A 19038-nucleotide genomic window follows, 5' to 3' on the forward strand; every position below is an offset into this window, starting at 1 on the left:
CAGACACATTTGCATGCCTGTCATTAAGTGTCTTATGACTATATAATATTATTTGTTGATATGATTTGCAATAGCTAAAGATTAGGAATAAACCATATGTCCATCTGTAGCAGATAGTTTGAATAAGTAACGGCATACAACACAATAAACTAGGTACTATGAAGGATCCAAAAAGAAAAAAAATGTATTAAATCTATTAGAGTGATATTGGTTAATAAAATTATGTAAATAAGAATTGAAAACATACATATATAGAAAAGTCATAAATGTTAAACCAGCTGTTTATATATATATTTTATTGAAGGCCCTCAGAAACATTATATATAAAAAGTAACTTAATAATACAGTATGCAAAAATGTATTAATGCTTAAAGTTTAAAGGATTAATGAATTCTAAACTAACTTAAAACAATTTTTTGCTTAACCACTATTCAAAATCCTTTTACTCTTTCCTCTATTCTTAACTACAGTGTGTAATTTTTATGGAGAGGGAGGGAGCTTATAAGTGTTAGAACAAGGAGAGGTCCAAGTTACTAAAAGGAAAGAGACTGGTGAGGCTGCTTTCCACACCACTGTGCTAGCTAAAGCACTTCCAAATTTAGAGGCTTCTCCACATTTAGGGAGCTCAGTATGCGGCCACAAATCTTGTAAACAATAACCGCCCGATTGCAATGTTAATTGTTCAAGGAATCGGCAAGCCTCCCTAGAAAGAGAGGAGAAAACACTTTAGTGGGTAGCACTAAATAGAAATAAAAGAACATCTCAAAACCGTCATTCCAAAGAAGTGAAAAGAACAGAAAGTCAACAAATGAGTAAATGAGAAAAAAACAATGCGGAAGGGACATGATTTCCCAGAGATGGAGCAGCTTGGTTTTGCTCAGATATTGTCAACCGCCTCCCCACCCTCCAATGATAGCACCACTATCAGCCTCCTCACAAACTGTCCTTTTTCCCCTCACTGCTGTGGCTCCTTTTATGTGCTAGGCAGTGTATTACTTAACTAAGCGAGCAACTGTGAGTAAAATAAATAGCACTGCTTTACTTTAGACCAAGAGAAAAAAAAAATCTTAGAAAGATGTCCCTTGCTCTCAAAACGCTTAGTCTATTACTAAGACAACTCCCAGCACGAAGGGATAAGTTCTGTAATCAACAGAAGTACCAGATGCCGGAGAAGCCCAGGGTCCCCCAGGAAGGCTTCACAGGAGAATGGACTTGAAATCAAGTCTCTAGGATAAGTAAAGACATTTCTCAAGAACCAGGAGGGAGGGGAGAGTAGTGTGTAGAGGAGGGAGGAATGGTGCAAAGTGGGACAATGAAGCTCCCAATAGTGAGAAAGGCAGGAGAGCAGGGCAGGGGAAGGCACACAGCAACAGGTGGTGACCAGGTGTGACCAGAACAGGGGGGCAGGGTTCATGCAGAAGAGAAAGGAACACAGACCTGAACAGGGGGCAGGGTCCTTGTGAACCCCTGGTAGAGGCCATGGAAAGCCATCGACACTTCTTAAACACAGCAGTGACTTGATCAGATCTAGGCTGAAGGAAGACTAATCTCATAACAGAAAACAGACTTGCTCCCAGCAAGCTCAGAGCCTATTCCTCTTCTAGAAACTTGATAGAGCTTGAGTGCGTGTACTAAGGGTATTTACTTTATCCAATTTCCCTTCCTTTATGTCCTTGCCTCCTTATGTATTTTATTTTTTAAAACATATTATATAGATCCCAAATCCTTTTTGGAGTTAGGCAAGATAAAAGTAAAAGAAAGAGAGAAAATTAAGAAAGGTAGGAAGGCAGATGGGTAGGCAAATTATTCGCTCTCCCAACAGAAGGGAAAATGAACTCTACTTTGACATATTTAATTGAAATTCGGAGGTTCAGAAGCACACATTGCCTAACACAAGTTATGGTATGCATTATTTTTCCTCTTTCTATAATTGGCTTCCTGACTTCTTCTACTAATCTCTAGGCTCTTTCACTAATATACTATTATTACCTTTAAAATCTGTTTTCTAATTCATTGTTTCACTTTCAACATAAAGCCAAAATAAGATATATTCAATTCTCCATCATAAAAACATCTATATAAGCACCATATTATTGGCACAAAATTTCAGATACATTAAAAACAAAACAAAAACTACCCAAAAGAGTTTTTTATAGCAATGTGCTTTTATTTACTTATGTCTTTAATTATAGTAATTTTTTTAAACACAACATATAATAAGAGAAGATAGGACTTCAGGGAGACTTATTTCACAATCACTGGGTTAACAGTTTATTTCAACAGACAGTATACCCAAAATGACAGTAAAATTCCTAAATGCCCATGGCCATTAACACATTAGGCAGATATTTGCGATCCCAGTGACAAACCAATTAAGTATAAATGACTTGCCACATTTTTTCCTATGAGATAGAGATTTTTAAAATAGAGGTTCAGGATAACGTTCTCGCTTTGCCCATCAGTACAGGAGTCTTAGATCTCCAGAAAACACTTGAGGCCCTGGTCGGTTGGCTCAGTGGTAGAGCATCGGCCTGGCGTGCAGGAGTTCCAGGTTCGATTCCTGGCCAGAGCACACAGGAGAAGCTCCCATCTGCTTCTCTACCCCTCCCCCTCTCCTTCCTCTCTGTCTCTCTCTTCCCCTCCCGCAGCCAAGGCTCCATTGGAGCAAAGTTTGCCCGGGCGCTGAGGATGGCTCTGTGGCCTCTGCCTCAGGCGCTAGAATGGCTCTGATGGCAACAGAGCGACGCCCCAGATGGGCAGAGCATCGCCCCCTGGTGGGCATGCCAGGTGGATCCCAGTCGGGCGCATGCGGGAGTCTGTCTGACTGCCTCCTGTTTCCAGCTTCGGAAAATACAAAAAAAAAAAGAAAACACTTGAAATCTCAAAATCAGAAAAACACAGGTCAGGTAATCAAGTAACCTTTCTAGGAAAAGCAGACCCAGAAGGTGTCACTAGCTTTTTCTCAAACATGCATACATTCCCAGAGTCTAAACCTCATAACTAGCCTTTCTTATTAATAATTTGTTTATATGTTATTTCAGCATTTCTTTCTGAGGACAATTTCCACAGAGAGCGAAAGATAGAAGACGAATGCCTACATGTGCGCTGCTATGATTATCTGCCCCCTCTCAGGACTCACATAATTCCAAAGAGGCTGAAATTATTATTCTAACTCCAAAGGAAATTCCCCAGCTCAGCCCACTGTCAGCGGGACGATAAAATCAACACAAAGATCAAGTCGTCTTGGAAGTTAAGAGGAGTCCGGGGAGAAAGGTTAATTATACAGTACTATCTATGGAGCAACCATCTATCATAGGAGCAAAGAGGCCTATATAATCAAATGCTAGAAAGTTATCGTGAAAAAAGGACTTAAAACCATTTCACAGACGATCTCAAGTTTTTTCCATTTTCTGTAACTCAATACAAGATTTGAGAGAAAAACCAACAATTTAGTCATGTGTTTTTCCTTTGGGATATTAAAGAAACTCTGAAGCAACACAGATACGTCAACACCTGGATAAGCACTGGTAAAACTGATTGATGATAATTTTCAAGATATGTATGGCAATGACCCAGCTATCATAAAAGCTCAGAATTTTGTAAATCTACATAACAAAGATGGAGAGAACCCAGAAAATATGGGGTGTCAGGAGACAGTTGAAATATAATAACTATATGTAAGAAAAAAACAAACATGTATTCTGCTCATAAAAGAGAAGGCTGTTGCCCTGGTCAGATAGCTTGGTGATCAGAGTGCCTCCTCCCCAAGCACAGAGGTTGCTGGTTCGATCCCCAGTCAGGACAGGTTACAGGAACAGAGCAATTTTCCTGTCTTCTGCCCACTCACCTTCTTTCTCCCTTTCTTTCTCTCTAAAATCCATAAATAAAGAAAATTTTAAATGTATAAAACAAAACAGAGATCTTTGTGCATTTCCTTAGAACCTGTCAAACTTGTTCTTATCTTACTAACAAGTTTATTTAACACAGTTCTTTGCTTTCTAACCCTACAAAAATTTAGAGGCAATCGATCATAAACGGGGGAGACTGCTATATATTGACATTCTCAATAGATGACAGACAAAAGATAAGAAATAAACAGAAAACCATATAAAGTAAAGCATATGAGTGTTATTTAGTGGGAGGAATATGGCTTTATATATAACTGGAGACCTCAAGAGTATTTTATAGTATTGTAACACAAACACAAAGACACTCACTCACATATCACACAACTTGCACATATGCAAAGTTTTGGTACTCCTAAAGGTAAACCCTAAAGTATACAGAGAAAAAAATTTCTATAAAGGCCCCAAATAATGCTGAAAACAAAAGGCTATTCCTGTGTATTTTACACAGTGACCAAAATTTTGCTCATAGATCTTCAGAAAATAAAGCCCAGCACTATTTAATAACTGTGTTCATGAAAAGACCAGTGTAAAACAAATATTTATTAACCGTTGTATAATTGGCCTAGGTTTTCATAATAATATGTAAAACTATGAGGGTGTGTAAAAAGTGATTCCAATATACCAGCGGTTCTCAACCTGTGGGTCGCGACCCCGGCGGGGGTCGAACGACCAAAACACAGGGATCGCCTGAAGCCATCGGAAGGTTTGTTCGTTTGACCCCCGCCAGGGTCGCGACCCACAGGTTGAGAACCGCTGCAATATACAATAAAGAGCAACCATAAGAATGGTGCATATTAAGTGAATTCTTCCTCAGCATATATGAAACTATAATTTCAGATAACCTGACATTACAGTTAGGACAGTCCGGAACAAACAAACATGCAGAAAATAATTAAACTGAACACTTTGGGGAAAGGGTTGTGCCTCACTCTTAAAATACTGTCCCTCAAGGCCCAGGCCAGTTGGCTCAGTGGTAGAGTGTCGGCCTGGTGTGCAGGAGTCCTGGGTTCGATTCCTGGCTAGGGCACACAGGAGAAGCTCCCATCTGCTTCTCCACCCTTCCCCCTCTCCTTCCTCTCTGTTTCTCTCTTCCCCTCCTGCAGCCAAGGCTCCATTGGAGCAAAGTTGGCCCTGACGCTGGGGATGGCTCCATGGCCTCTGCCTCAGGTGCTAGAATGGCTCTGGTTGCAACAGAGCAATGCCCCAGATGGGCAGAGCATCGTCTCCTGGTCGGGTGCATGCGGGAGTCTGTCTGACTGCCTCCCTGTTTCCAACTTCAGAAAAATACAAAAACAAAAAAAATACTGTCCCTCAAGAATTGCAGAATGAATGAAATAAAATACTGTTTTATGGTTTAAATTTGAATATCGAATGGAAAAGTTTTGACTTAGAAATAGCAAAAGAATAAATAACTGTAAAGCTATATTAGTAAAATAAATTCAAAATAATATGCAATAAATTTAATATTGTGTTTCAAACCAATACTGTACTCTGTGATCAAATTTTATTTCAAAAAAAAAAAAGAAGCAAACGCAAAGGAACTAATTTATTTGATTATCTTAGAATATTTTTCTTGTACACCACTTGAAGTAGATCATTAGCCAGGTAACTGAAAACGTTTCGGTTACATAGAGTTTACTGCAATGATGTTTGACCTGTATTTCATTAAAAAGCCAACGAATCACTCATCTGGGGAAGCATAACCTACTTGATTTGTCCTATGACTCTATTTCATTTACCATTCATTTTTTATTTTATTTTATTGACTTTGTTGGCATACACCATTCATTTTTTATGGTAGCACATTGCAAACACACTGAAGAAAAAGTCCCCACTTGGACATTATGATATTTGTTTGCAGCTTTGTCCTGGTTTTCGTTTCCTACTTAATGACTAAATGGCAGCACAGTGGGGAATGCACTGGAGGAAAGTGGTGAATCATTAAAGAGTTCGTAAATTTTCAAAACAGGGGCAGGCCTTCTGGGCCCCATATGCTCCTAGAAAACCCAGTGTTGTGCTATATTAATTGAACTGTGAAGCTTTTATTAGTCCTCTTTAAAAATGCTTGCAGTGAAGTTTTTATTAATGCTTGCCCTCAAATTGTTTCTACAACTTAGCATTTCCATAACAAAGTTATATTTCAAAGAACTTTTTGATCATTAGCTAAACCTACTCTACACGTCTATAAGAGAACTCAGCTGTTTAGAAAAACAGAGGCACATAGGGAAAATTCAACAAATGAGAAAAGAAAAGGAAGAGAATGTAAGATCTTGCCACCCACCTTCAGCTTATTTTAATAGCCCGGTCCCCTCATTCCACATGGGTGGAGTGGTTAGTATGTGTTCCCATAGTGGTGAAGAAAAGAGAAATTAGCTACCCTACGCGAAAGTGACAGGACGTTGCAATTTCTGCTACGACAACTCTACCACCCAAAGTCATCTGGAAGCCCACAAGGTCACATCACCGTCTAGCTCCAGGGGGCATCATGCACCTTGTGTTCCACATTTGGAAAATTCTTTGGGCACATTTTCAACAAAATTACTTTATATAAATTAGATTCATCAAAATTAAAAGTCATACTGAAATCATTCTAGGGCTGATGTGGCCTAATTACTCTTAAAAGTGTTCAAGCTCAAATCATATATCTACAATCTTGGTATCATACAAAAACACCTTCTCTGGGTTAAAATAGGCAGAGACCTGTTTTGAGGGAGCAGGGATGACGAGAACTATACTCTACCTCTAAGAATCTCTTTGAGGCCCTGGCTGGTTGGCTCAGCGGTAGAGAGTCGCTGGCATGTGGAAGTCTTGGGTTCAATTCCTGGCCAGGGCACACAGGAGAAGCGCCCATCTGTTTCTCCATCCTTCCCCTTCTCCTTTCTCTCTGTCTCTCTCTTCCCCTTCCACACCAAGGCTCCATTGGAGCAAAGTTGGTCTGGGTGCAAAAAAAAAAAAGGAATCTCTGGTTCCTTGCCACAAAAATCCAGGATGACCCAGGGAGCAGAGACTACATATAAAACCACTAGAATTTTCCCACAAATTACTCCCTTGTCTAGTTTTCAACAGCACTGATATTTGATTTACCAGAAAGCAAAAAAACTGAGTTATATCTTAGCTCACAGGAGAATACACCTATATGGAGATCAGATTTAATGATGTATTTTTTGTTGTTGTTTTTCTAGCGTTTCAGAGTAAGAAACACCAGAGCTTGTTAGGCAGATTAAAGAACATTTCTGCACTTCCCCAAGTCACAGTGAAGAGCGCTGTGCTCTGATACTACTTACCCCTCCAGGTCTACCACACACGTCTCCTTAGGGGAGGGCGCTGAGACTTGTTAACAAGCGTCTCCGGTGATTTTTATTATCGGACATGTTTGGGAAACTCTAGATTAGATGAGCCCCGAAGTCTTTCCTTCTGAGATTTGGCACGCCTGATAAAAAATTAAATGACTAGAAGTGGCATCCACACTGCTGTACAGAAACTAGTTTCTGCTCGTATATTCCTTAAAGTACTCAGCACACTGAAGGAACCAAAACTATTTACACTTCCGGCTCTCCCACTAAAGGCTGCTGTCTGTAAGGCCAGTAACCATGATTTAGTACTCTTTGTGTCCCTACTAAAGAACCCACTACCTGGCACAAAACAGATGCTGAATCAGTTTTGGATAAACGACTATCGCAACTGCAGCAGCTTGCTCCCAATCTTGTCCATTTAGTCTTCCCTCCATCCAGGCTTCTCGGTGCCCTGGCTTAGAACATTCATTACCGGGGCAGCAAGATGAACATCAAAACCAGTGGGTGATTCTACATTCAAAACTCAGCGCTTATTGTTTGACTGACTGCATGAGCAAGCTAGTACTATTCCGTACTTGATGTCAACCAGTCTTGAATATGGACGGAGAACTTGTATGAGGTGGGGAAAGAAGAATTCACACCATCCCAGAACCAATTTTCAAGACAAACAGAAATGCCACCGGAGAGACTGGTTATTAAAGAATTTCTGTAATAACTGGAGTGAGTCTATGTTTCTGGTGCACAAAATGTCCTTAGAGACCTTTGTGGAACAAAAGCAAAATAAGTGGATGGCGAATGCATAAGACCAACCTAATTCTCTTTCCACAGAGTTAAGAAAAAGGAGGTGTAAGAAAAACACTTTTTTTAAAAGTCAAACAATTAGGTTATTTTTCACCGGTATACTATTCATCATGCTGTACAAAACAGGCTAAGAGCAGAATAATGTGTTTATGATTGTGGCCAACACTTTCCTTTATAGATACCAAATGTATTTCGGGTCTTGCAACAAACAGAAAAGATTCCCCCTCACCTGGCCCATTTGCTATGACTTTCCTCAGTTCAGATTTCACTCATAAAATCTTCCCAAACAGAACTGATTAAGACCTCTGTATAATGCTGTTCTCAACACAGCAAAAGTATTTCTAAGAAAGTCCACCTGGAAATGTTAAGGACTCTGCAATCAAATGAGCTTCACTAAGTAGCTGTCTCATTTATTACGTTTATCCTTTCTCTTAACTGAACAAGTCTCATTTCTGCCATGACCTGCCTTATTGAAACAGAAGCCTCACAGGATATTTTCATACTATAACTTCAATATTCTTGGAGGGGCGGGGTATGCTGATTTCAATTGTCACATACCCCCAGTTGTGAGCTATGTATAGCTCAGGTATATACGATATTTGTGTTTTGTTTTTGAAAGAAGAGTCCAGTGGATTTGACCATCTTATGTATTACAATACATGTCCGTATAGGAACTCTTGAGTTTTTTTCCAGATGCTACAAGTTGTTATCATCTTGAGTACCAGAAGCAGAGCTACGCATGGCAGTCCCTCCTTCTCATTCGTGCCTTGAAGCATGGGTTCACACTCACTCTCTACGCAACCAATAACCTGTGCTGGGTGGACAACCGACTCCTATTTCATCTCAAATGCTCTTGATTTGTTTCTTCTCCCTCAGGAGGTGTTAGCTGTACTCACTCTTCTGTTTTCCTTCTCTCTCTTATCTCACGCAGTTCAGTAAATGTTGCTTCTGCCCATCTGTTCTGTACATATAAACACCGTTTCTATAGCTTTCCTGCCTTATACACTTTACATCTCAAGCGGTTACCTCTACAACAACATTAATAACAAAAATCTCACCCCCGCCCTCTGCTTCACACATAAGATGAGAAAACCAAGAGTGATATCACCCGCCTCTCCAAAAGTATTACTCTTAGAATGAAATTCAATGTAATACAGACCGACCTGAGCAATTCTCTAAGGTGCCCATACCTCACACTAAGAATCACCATAAAATCTCCCACCTCTTAAACTTTCTGCCATTTGATCCACTTCTCTTTAAGCGAGTAAAATTGAAAAATACTTCTTGTTACATTGCATTGATTCTCTTTTTCAGCTAAATGTTATCAAACTATTTCTGTATTCATTCATTGCAATTTAGTTACCTTTATAGAGGCCTTGATGGGCCAGACTGGGAATCTAACCACTAACAACAGTGTTCTGGAGGGACTCTGTGTTTCTCATTAAAATCAAGTGCGTCCAAGTCTACACATGTTAGAACAACGGTAAACAGAGACCATCAAGACACTGGAATTGCTACACTGGCACTATTTGAAAGATATTAAGTTTTATAGGTTGAATTACATTATAATTTGGATTCAGATTTTTCCTGCTTAGCTTCCTCTTTCATTAGCCTTGATGGTAACGGCCCTTTGTGTCTGTAAGATTACATATCCAGGTAGAAGTGCCGTTTCAAATGTTCCATTTGAATACAGTTGTTGTCAATGCCTAAGTTCATTTTCCCACCATTCAAATCGCCCTGTCACTCTGTGGCTCCCCTGCGAAGCCAAGGGTGGAGGTGTGTGTCTGTTAGTGTGTGTATGTGTGTGTGTATGCTGATGAGGTAGTGAAAAAAAGGACATGGGAAATTTTTAAATATATATATAAATAGTCTAGTTTCTGGTCTTGAGAATTAAAGACCTACCCCTATACAAATTTTAAACACTAACTACTGGACATGGAGGAAGTCTTCTGCCAATTCTGTTCTTGGCCAAGTTGTTCCTATTGCTTTTACTATGTGTTTTAATGATTTCTACACATTCTATCATTAAAAAAAAAATTTGTCTGTGGATTCTAAGTTAAATGCCTCTTTTAAATTATGCAATTTTGAAACATTAAATTTATATATAAATGAATATATAATATATATTTAAAATGCAATAGATACATCTATCTATAAAATGCAAACATGGTTTTAAGTTCATCTCAGAAAGGATTAGAAGACTAGGCGACAATTGTGATGAGCAATGCAGCTCACACAGTCTGTCTGGGAGGGTGTGGGGAGCAGGCAGGGGCCGCGGAAGGAACAGGAACAGCCGGTTAGACCAGTGGTTGCCAAAGTGTAGTCTCCAAGCAGCAGTAGCATCAATTTTCAAACATCGCAATTATTGGGCCCCACTCCTGACCTACTGAGTCAAAAACTATGGGCAAGGGGCTTGTTTTGAACACTCCCTCCTAATGATGCTAATCTAATGTATGGTAAAGCTGGAGAAACTCTGGGCTACAGGGACTCTGCTAAGAGGCCTAGGTAATACTTCATCTGCTTATTCAGATGATAATGCTGATATTAAATCATGACTGTGACTAAAGACTCTGGAATAGCTTTGCTACCTCATTTCAAATAACAATCACTGTTATACCCTCCAATAATTTCCAGTTCCAAATTCAACATACAAGCTGGTGGCCTCTTGGGGGTGTGGGGTAAGACGGATGAGGCCATGAAATTCCAGAGCAGCTAATCCGGGTGTGGCACTCCACAGCATGAAACTCTTGGCAAAAGATATCCTTTTATAAACTCTGAATATAATATTACATTGGCTCCAGTCTTGGAAGTTGAATAAGACAAAGATATCAATATGCTGAGAGTGTTTTAAGTGATCTAGAAATAAATGCTCCTCTAATAACCCGAATGGAAAATTCTTTTAAAATGTATTCACGCTAAACACGTGGTTTCTGACCACCCCCCCCCCATCCCCACCATCCTTCTTAAGACATGGATTGTGTTTGTTCCAAAGGTGACACCCTGTCCCTGCAGGAATGGGTGTTGGCAGCATTGGTCCCAACACCACACAAGCCACCCTGGGTTCGGAGGAAGCAGGTGCTGAGATTATAGTTGAATAGGTATATAGGAAACAGAAGGGACAGTAAAGAAGGGCGGGGAGGAGAAACATTCTTCCCATGTGTCAAGAGATGATGAGGAGTGACTTCCCATACAGACTTCAAGTCCACAGACAAATCTGACAGCATACAGATACTGATCGGGTCAGAAAGGCTATCAGTGTGAATGAGATGTCCATAGATGTCATATTTAATAAACAGTTACAGCTTTATAAAAGTCAACCCAAATGTAACATTCGAAGCACATGACTGAAAGCCCCGTGCTCAGATAACAAGGCAAATGAAAGCAGTCACCGGGAAAGCCAAATGGATTGTGGAACAGAGGACTCGCTATAGAATAAAAATGCATTATATCTACCAATCTTCATCAGGAAAAAAGTCATCTCATGACTTAAATTTTTGGTCTGAAGCAACACAAAACAACCCCTGTCATATGAAGCCTGTTAATGGTTGAAAAAGCAATCGGACTGACCGGGCTGCACTGGCGAGCTCATCATGAGAACCGGGAGGAGGAGCGATGGGTGGGAGGTGGAGTCACGGCTTCCCTTCAGCTGGCAATGTCGGTCCACGAGTGGCTGGCAGACGACAAACCTAGAGTGCAAGAAAAATAAATGCGGATGATACAGGTTCTGTCAAACCACAAAGGAAAAGAAACTAGAGTCTCAGCTCAGCCACGACTGAACCGTGGGTCTCTGAGGCAGCCACGTTAACTTCCCACGGGTCTTAAATCTTCATCTCTAATCATCTATATCAGTAATATGATCTATTATAGGTATATAGACAGGTATTATATACAGTTAATATTATTTATACATCTATTATACTTTTATCTAAAAAGGAGCAAATTTACCAGTCACACTTAAAATGCAGGAATAATGTGAACACCAAAACGAAATAATAGATGTGGCAGGCATCTATGAATAGGAAACCACTTCACATAATTATAATCAGTTTCCTATTTAGTAGTCACTGTAGTTTGCTTTTTGTTATTATTATGGAAATTCCAAAAAAAAAGTTTTTTTTGAATTTTGAATATAAGTCTCTCATTACATAGTATTTTTATCATTGTCAGAGATTTCCTTCTAGAGATAAGACTTCTTGGCAAAGGAATTTTAATGGACTAAAAAAAAAAAAAGAATACATAAACCATAAACTATAAGAGTGACAGAAAACTCCCATTACAATTTCCATCTCTTCTTGAAGACTTGTGCAATCTTGTTCCAGCCAAAAGCAATAACAGCCGCAGTCTTTCTAGGAGTGGCACTTACAGGATGGGCCTCTTGAAAGGAATGGAAGGGACTTTCTGCCTTAAGTTCAAATGCACTCTCACCGCTAGACATTTCGGCAAAGGAAGAGCAATTGAAAGGACAGTTTCCTCACAGTTTACTGGAATTTGTCAAAGTTTAAAAAAAGAAGAAGAGGAAAAAGAAGAAGCTTTTAGAGTTGCACTTAATGAGTCTCTTGCAAAAATAGGATAGCCCGATTGCACTATTTTTATATACAGAGTGCTGTTAACTCTTGAGAATTATACATTTCTTTATCTTGAGAACCCAACATATTTATTGTGATTCGTTTTCCCATCAGCATTTTGAAAGTGTTATTACTATTTTTTGCCCAAATGTATAAAGCAGGATATAAATACGTATTTCCTTTGAAGAACTATGTAACCTCTCTAAGCATATCTATAATACTTTAAATGGTCCCTAAATAGAAATACGCTCATTATTAGAAGAGTTCCATACAGTCATTACTTGTAGCAGGCTACTTATTACATCTTTAGTGCTAGATATGCACTAAGATTTAGTAACAATAAAGTGTATATTTTTATAAAACTTCAAAATTATACTGATGTGCTTATTTTATCAACATTATTTGAAGAATTTTAATTTCCATGTTGATGAGAAAGCAATATTTCTTTTTTTCTTTTTTGTTAGTTAGAAATTAAATTTAATGGGGTGACATGGATCAACAAGAGTACATACATAGGTTTCAGGTGAACATCTCTACAGCATTGGAACTGTTGATTGCACTGTGTGCCCATCACCCAAAGTCATTTTCTGTCACTGTATATCTGTCCCTCTTTACTTCCCTACCCCTCCACCCCCCTCCTCATAACCACTTCACTTTTATCTATGTCCATGAGTACCAGTTTTATATCACACCTATGTGTGAAATCATATAGTTCTTAGCTTTTTCTGATTTACATATTTCACTTAGTATAATGTTCTCAAGTTCCATCCATTTTGTCATAAATAGCAATATATCATCATTTCTTATGGCTAAGTAGTATTTCTTAAAAAAAAAAAAAGAAAGAAAGAAAAGAAAAAAGAAAGAGCAGTAAAGTCTTTTGATTTTTATACCAGCAAGTAGACATTCTGATATTGGCTTCTAAGTAGAAAAATGTCAATGTCATATTTTAAAGTAAAAAATCATTTGCTTTTAGACAGACCATAGTTGACATCATTTTCACATCAACCATGCTAATAGATGCTTGTAACTCTCCCCACACTGCCTTCATAGATGAGGAAATTGAGTTGCTATCTGATCCTTAATTAAATAAATCAAAATTAAAACAGTAAGATTTAAATTTATAGGGTAGCTGAAATTAGTGAGCGTGTAGACGTTGAGATGGTTAGTATTTTTTACCTTTTTATATTGTAGCCTGAAACATTTCATAAATGTTCTTGCTGCATTTTGGTTCTCAATGACATGGTTTAATTTTAATTTTTATTGATTGATTTTATCAAGAAAGGAAGAGAGAGAGTGAGAGACAGGAACATTGAGCTGCCCCTGTATGTGCCCTGACCAGAGCTTGAACTGGAAGCCTCTGTGCTTCAGGACGATGCTCTAACCAACCAAACTATCTGGCCAGGGTGGCATGGTTTGATTTTTAATTAAGAATAACAAAAAGCAAGGAACAGGCAATCTTTTCTTTTTTTTTTTTTTTTTTTGTATTTTTCTGAAGCTGGAAACGGGGAGAGACAGTCAGACATACTCCCGCATGCGCCCGACCGGGATCCACCCGGCACACCCACCAGGGGCGAGGCTCTGCCGACCAGGGGCGAGGCTCTGCCCATCCTGGGCGTCGCTATGTTGCCACCAGAGCCACTCTAGCGCCTGAAGCAGGGGCCACAGAGCCATCCCCAGCGCCCGGGCCATCTTTGCTCCAATGGAGCCTTGGCTGCGGGAGGGGAAGAGAGAGACAGGAAGGAGAGGGGGAGGGGTGGAGAAGCAGATGGGCGCTTCTCCTGTGTGCCCTGGTCGGGAATCGAACCCGGGACTTCTGCACGCCAGGCCGACGCTCTACCACTGAGCCAACCAGCCAGGGCCAGGAACAGGCAATCTTAAAGCAACACTGAAAGATGCCTTCCATCAGAGGCATGGTTACTCTGTGCTTAAGCAAAATAATTTTAACCTATATCGCCAATTTGTACAACTGATATTTGTATATTTACAAATATAATTCAACTTAACCAATAATATCCAAGAGTTATCCACAAACATAAACAACCATGGTCCATGACATGCTGATTTATGGCTAGTTACATAATTGTCAGGCTTTGCCTTCTAGCTGTAGACTTGAGTTGCGAAGTTGATCTCAGAGAGAAATACGAATTCTACTTCTAAAATATCATCATTAAGTACATTTTAAAATTTAAACTACTCTTTGCCATTCAATCGTTTTAATAACTTCCTAATCATGATATATTCTTCTAACAGTATGAAAGCCTTGTTATCTGAACAATTATAAAGAAAATTAATATGCATTTCTACACTGATATGTACTAGTTTCCAGCGACTGCTTCTCCATTTTTAATGAAGCACAATGAACCAAAGTTCTCATAACTATAGCTTCATAACTGAAATGATTATTTAAAGAGCTCTCCTAAAAGGTTTACAAAGTACTGATCCTCTACACAAATGTTCACACCGTGTGTGTGTGTGTGTGTGTGAGAGAGAGAGAGAGAGAGAGAGAGAGAGAGAGAAAGAGCATACCATTGACTACCTAAGCTTCCCTTTCCTGGTGGCTTACAAATCAACAGATTAGCAGCTCTTATTAACACCTTTTAGGGACAAAAATTGGCATAAAACTTTAGAAATGAAGCTCATTTTGAGCCGTTTGGAAAAGAAAGAGGGGTCACAAAGTTGGGAACATCTGTCAATGAGAATAAGCAATTTATTCTTAAATCTTCCCACATTTCTTTATCCAGATGGGCTTCAGAGAAAACACTGGGTTTTCTCCGCCTATCTGAGTCACCTTTACAATAGACTTCAACTAGAAATAGTAGAAAACTGGCCTTCAAGTGGGTAAGTAAATGAAAACAATTAAAAAAAGAAAGAATGCTGATTGTGAGTATAGATTATTAAAGCAGATATACGCATATGTTTTCAAGTAATAGTTTAGTTCATTTCCACATTAATTTGCTTATGCTGTAAAAAATATGTGCACATTAAAGGAGATAAACGCAAGCATGCAATTGCTATGAACCTTTTACTTAGTGAGATCCAAGAATTGTTATTTTGGCTCTTGATTCTCCTCAAGCTACCTGGATCCACAAGAAGCAGCTAAGAGTCCTTGCTTCAAAATCTCGCACTACATGCCGATCAGCTGCCTGCAAGTTATTGCTATAGTGTTCTGGGATACAGCACAGGGCAATGGCCCAAGGGGGGACATCCTGCGAAGTCTAAGCTTGCCTGTGCAGCCAGTGGAAGAGAGGGCAGTGTCACATTACATCACCCCAGCCCACATTGCTCTCATTATCATTGTGGTGGTGATTCCAGAAGTCCTTGAACCATTCCACCTACATGGCTGGTTCCAGAGTAATAAATGGCAAATCAGTAGAGCTTTACAAATCACATAGGATTTGTCCAAGGGTTCTCTTCTCTGATCTTCACAACAGCCATTTGGAGTATACTGAGTAAGCCATCATTATCCCCATTTTACAGATGAGGAATTGGAGGCTTAGAGAGTTTCAGGCATGTGTTCACAGACATGTGGGTGGTAAATGAAAGGGCTTGCCCTCTGACTCTTAGCCCAGTGCCCTCCTATGTCACATCACCATAAATTCCAGAAGAGCCACTTGAGTATCAAGACTTGTCTACTTGCTCATCCCAATTTCAATAACGACTCATTGAGTTACAGGTCTTCTTTACTTAAGATCCTATATAACCAGTGAATACATTGAACTCAGACACAAAAGATAATAAAATAAACCAAAAAGTTGGAATAAATGTCTGCAAGAATTCTCTCAGCACACGCTTTCAGATCCGACTTAGACGTCATGCTCCTGCCACACTTTTCTGTTGGTTTTTTTAACTGAGCTTATTATTATAATTATCGTTTTCTTCTTCCCTTGTGGGAAACTGGTATTATTTTGGATGGTGTGGCACTAAGAAAGCAGAATGCTTCTGTAGTCTATGTAGCTAGCAAAAACGACGTGTCTCTAATATATCTTCCCCAGATTTAGGGCAGGTTGTAATGCACCGTTCAGTCTGCAGGTCCTTTTCTTCATGAGAATTAGGCTTCCTGAGCTGACTCACTTCATAACATCCACTGTAGAGATAGTTTGTAAGTGGAATAAGACTTCTGTGCCAGTTCACTGAGTGTCAGGAGGTTCCCTCAGACCCACAGTCTCTCTCTTATGCCTCAGAACCTGAAATCCTGCCATAATTTCATCTTTAGAGAAAAATATAACAACATTGCTCTTAACATGCCATTCAATTCCACAGACGTTTATCGGCTACACCCAAGACATTCCATTACCCATTATGGAAACCTCAGCTTCTATTTCATTTTCTGTTTCTTGCATTTCCTACATATATTTACCAAATCCAATCCACTGATAGCTTAAAAATACCTTTCATATCTGGGCCTTCCTTTCTGTTTCAATGCTGCCATGGCTCAGGTAATCGTTTGTTCTTGGTAATATGCTTCATCTAGCCTCCTATCTGGCATCTCTGCCTCTGGGGAATGTATGAATGAATAAATGGGTAAGTAAAACCTGGTGACCTGCAAACTCCTTAGCTGGCATTCAAGTTTCTTCATAATTCATTTCCTCCCACCCCGTTTTCTCTTCTTCCTTTCTTTCCCTCTCATGAAACTCCTGTGGTTCTAGGCAAGTTGTCATTATTCCGAGGGTGACATGCAACATCATGAACTCCTGCTGAGGCACAGGCACCAACCAATCAGAATGAACACTAAATACATAAGGTGGCTGTGAGTCCAGATTTTTCCTGCACAATAGTGTTCTCGTTTCCATGATTTTATGCTGCTTTTTGCAAAGGATACTATCACCTCTTCTCTACATCCCAGTTAAAATTCTCTAAGGCCATGTTCAATGAGCATTATTAACCAACCTCTCCAAGGAAATGGTCTATTTCCTCATCTATGTTCCCACTGGGTCTTATACCACACCCATACTTACACACCTTAGGTTAGAGAATAATGACGGCCCTTATGTTGATGAAGTGCTTTTGTCTACCACGAGACTATGTTCCTTGGTTTAGGGATTACTCTATACTCATCTCAGTAATTTCCATACCCAACACAGTGCCTGGCACATGTCAGGACACAATAAACACTTGATAAATAAATGAATCAACAAAGGAAAAGGGTTAAACCAATGACTCTGTCATTGCCTGACTTTGGGGCAGATTCATTTATCCAACTTGTGAGTACAGTATTTTGAAGGACTAGGACACAGTCCTTGATTTGAATCAAAGGAAGAAAAAAAAATACTCCAGAGTTTGGGCCACCATCTAGAAAAAGCAGACCCAGATGGGGTGGGTGACTTCTGGGTCAGCAGAACACACCAGACACCCCAAAACACCCCTAGGATTATGATGTCCAAGATACTGTCATTTCTTAGATCACTGGAAGAGTTCAGCTTCTCACCTTCTTATTAGCTTCAGTTTTTTTCTTCTATAAAGGAAATTCATTTTTTTTAAACAAGCTCTACAACCTCATAATGACATCAAAACAATCCAACGCTCTTCGTCCTGACACAGAAGGAATGGAATGCATAGATTTAAGAATACTTATTCTTTACAACTTTAGTAGCAGAAGCAGGACTGTGCAAGCAATGCTCCTGACAAGACTTACGTTGTCTTATGGAACAGGACCCTGGAGACTCTGGGGACTGGGAAATGGATGGGCACAAATGGTAGTAGCCACACCAATGACAGTCAGTTGAGTTAACCTCCCCTAATACCACAGAAGACACCTGGTGCTCAGAGTCACTGAACACACTAGGAAAACTGGTGCATCCGCTCCTTCGGTCTCATCCGGGCTCCTGGCAGTTAGTTACCTATGAAAGGACTATTGGTTTCAATCCCAGTCGGATTGCCAGACGCTTGTTGGCTTCACTCTTAAAGAACAGCTAAGAGAAGAACGTGTCACCCTGAGGGCCACACATCTCCCATGCATGCTCTGTGCTTATATTTTAAAAGCAAATAATAAGCCTCTAAAACTTTTAGAAGAACCGTTTAAGCACAGGCTACATTGTAGGGTGTAATATAGAGCAGGAACGCAGCTTGGGAGGTTAGTTATGCATATATTTTGCATATTTAAGATAGGATTCAGTAGTCTACACTATAAATAAAACTCAATGGTAACATCTAAAAATACATAACATAATCAGGAATGGTCTGCTAGATATTTTATTTCATAAGAAGAAATTCTGCCAACCTACAATACCTGCATTAATAAAAACAGACTTATTTTTAATAAAGCTTGATTTTTAAAACACTGCGATTAGCCTCAGGGTCTCCAACAGTGTCTACGTAATAAAGACCATTTTATCAAAAAGCCTCCCTTCACTGATTTTTATTGAATCATCTTTGAAGTGCCCCACCTGTAACTTCCCCCTCTTGGGCAGTAGGGAACAGAGAGCCACAGACACTATTATCCCATCTCTGTTTAAAACAAGATTCACAGTGCCC

General features: G+C 39.5%; 1 protein-coding gene across 5 annotated transcripts in view; it reads right to left on the bottom strand.

Moving 5' to 3' along the window:
* HDAC9 (histone deacetylase 9) overlaps positions 1–19038 on the bottom strand; it is a 1019027-nt gene that overhangs the window by 928529 nt on the left and 71460 nt on the right. For all 5 annotated transcript variants that reach the window (XM_066354134.1, XM_066354133.1, XM_066354138.1 and 2 more), the window contains exon 2: positions 11570–11688. In XM_066354134.1, coding sequence (XP_066210231.1) covers positions 11570–11594 — 25 coding nt within the window. In that variant the 5' untranslated portion in view covers positions 11595–11688. The remainder of the gene's footprint in view (positions 1–11569; positions 11689–19038) is intronic.

The sequence above is a fragment of the Saccopteryx leptura genome, chromosome 12 (genome assembly GCF_036850995.1).
Source record: "Saccopteryx leptura isolate mSacLep1 chromosome 12, mSacLep1_pri_phased_curated, whole genome shotgun sequence".
In the NCBI taxonomy this organism is placed as follows: Eukaryota; Metazoa; Chordata; class Mammalia; order Chiroptera; family Emballonuridae; genus Saccopteryx; species Saccopteryx leptura.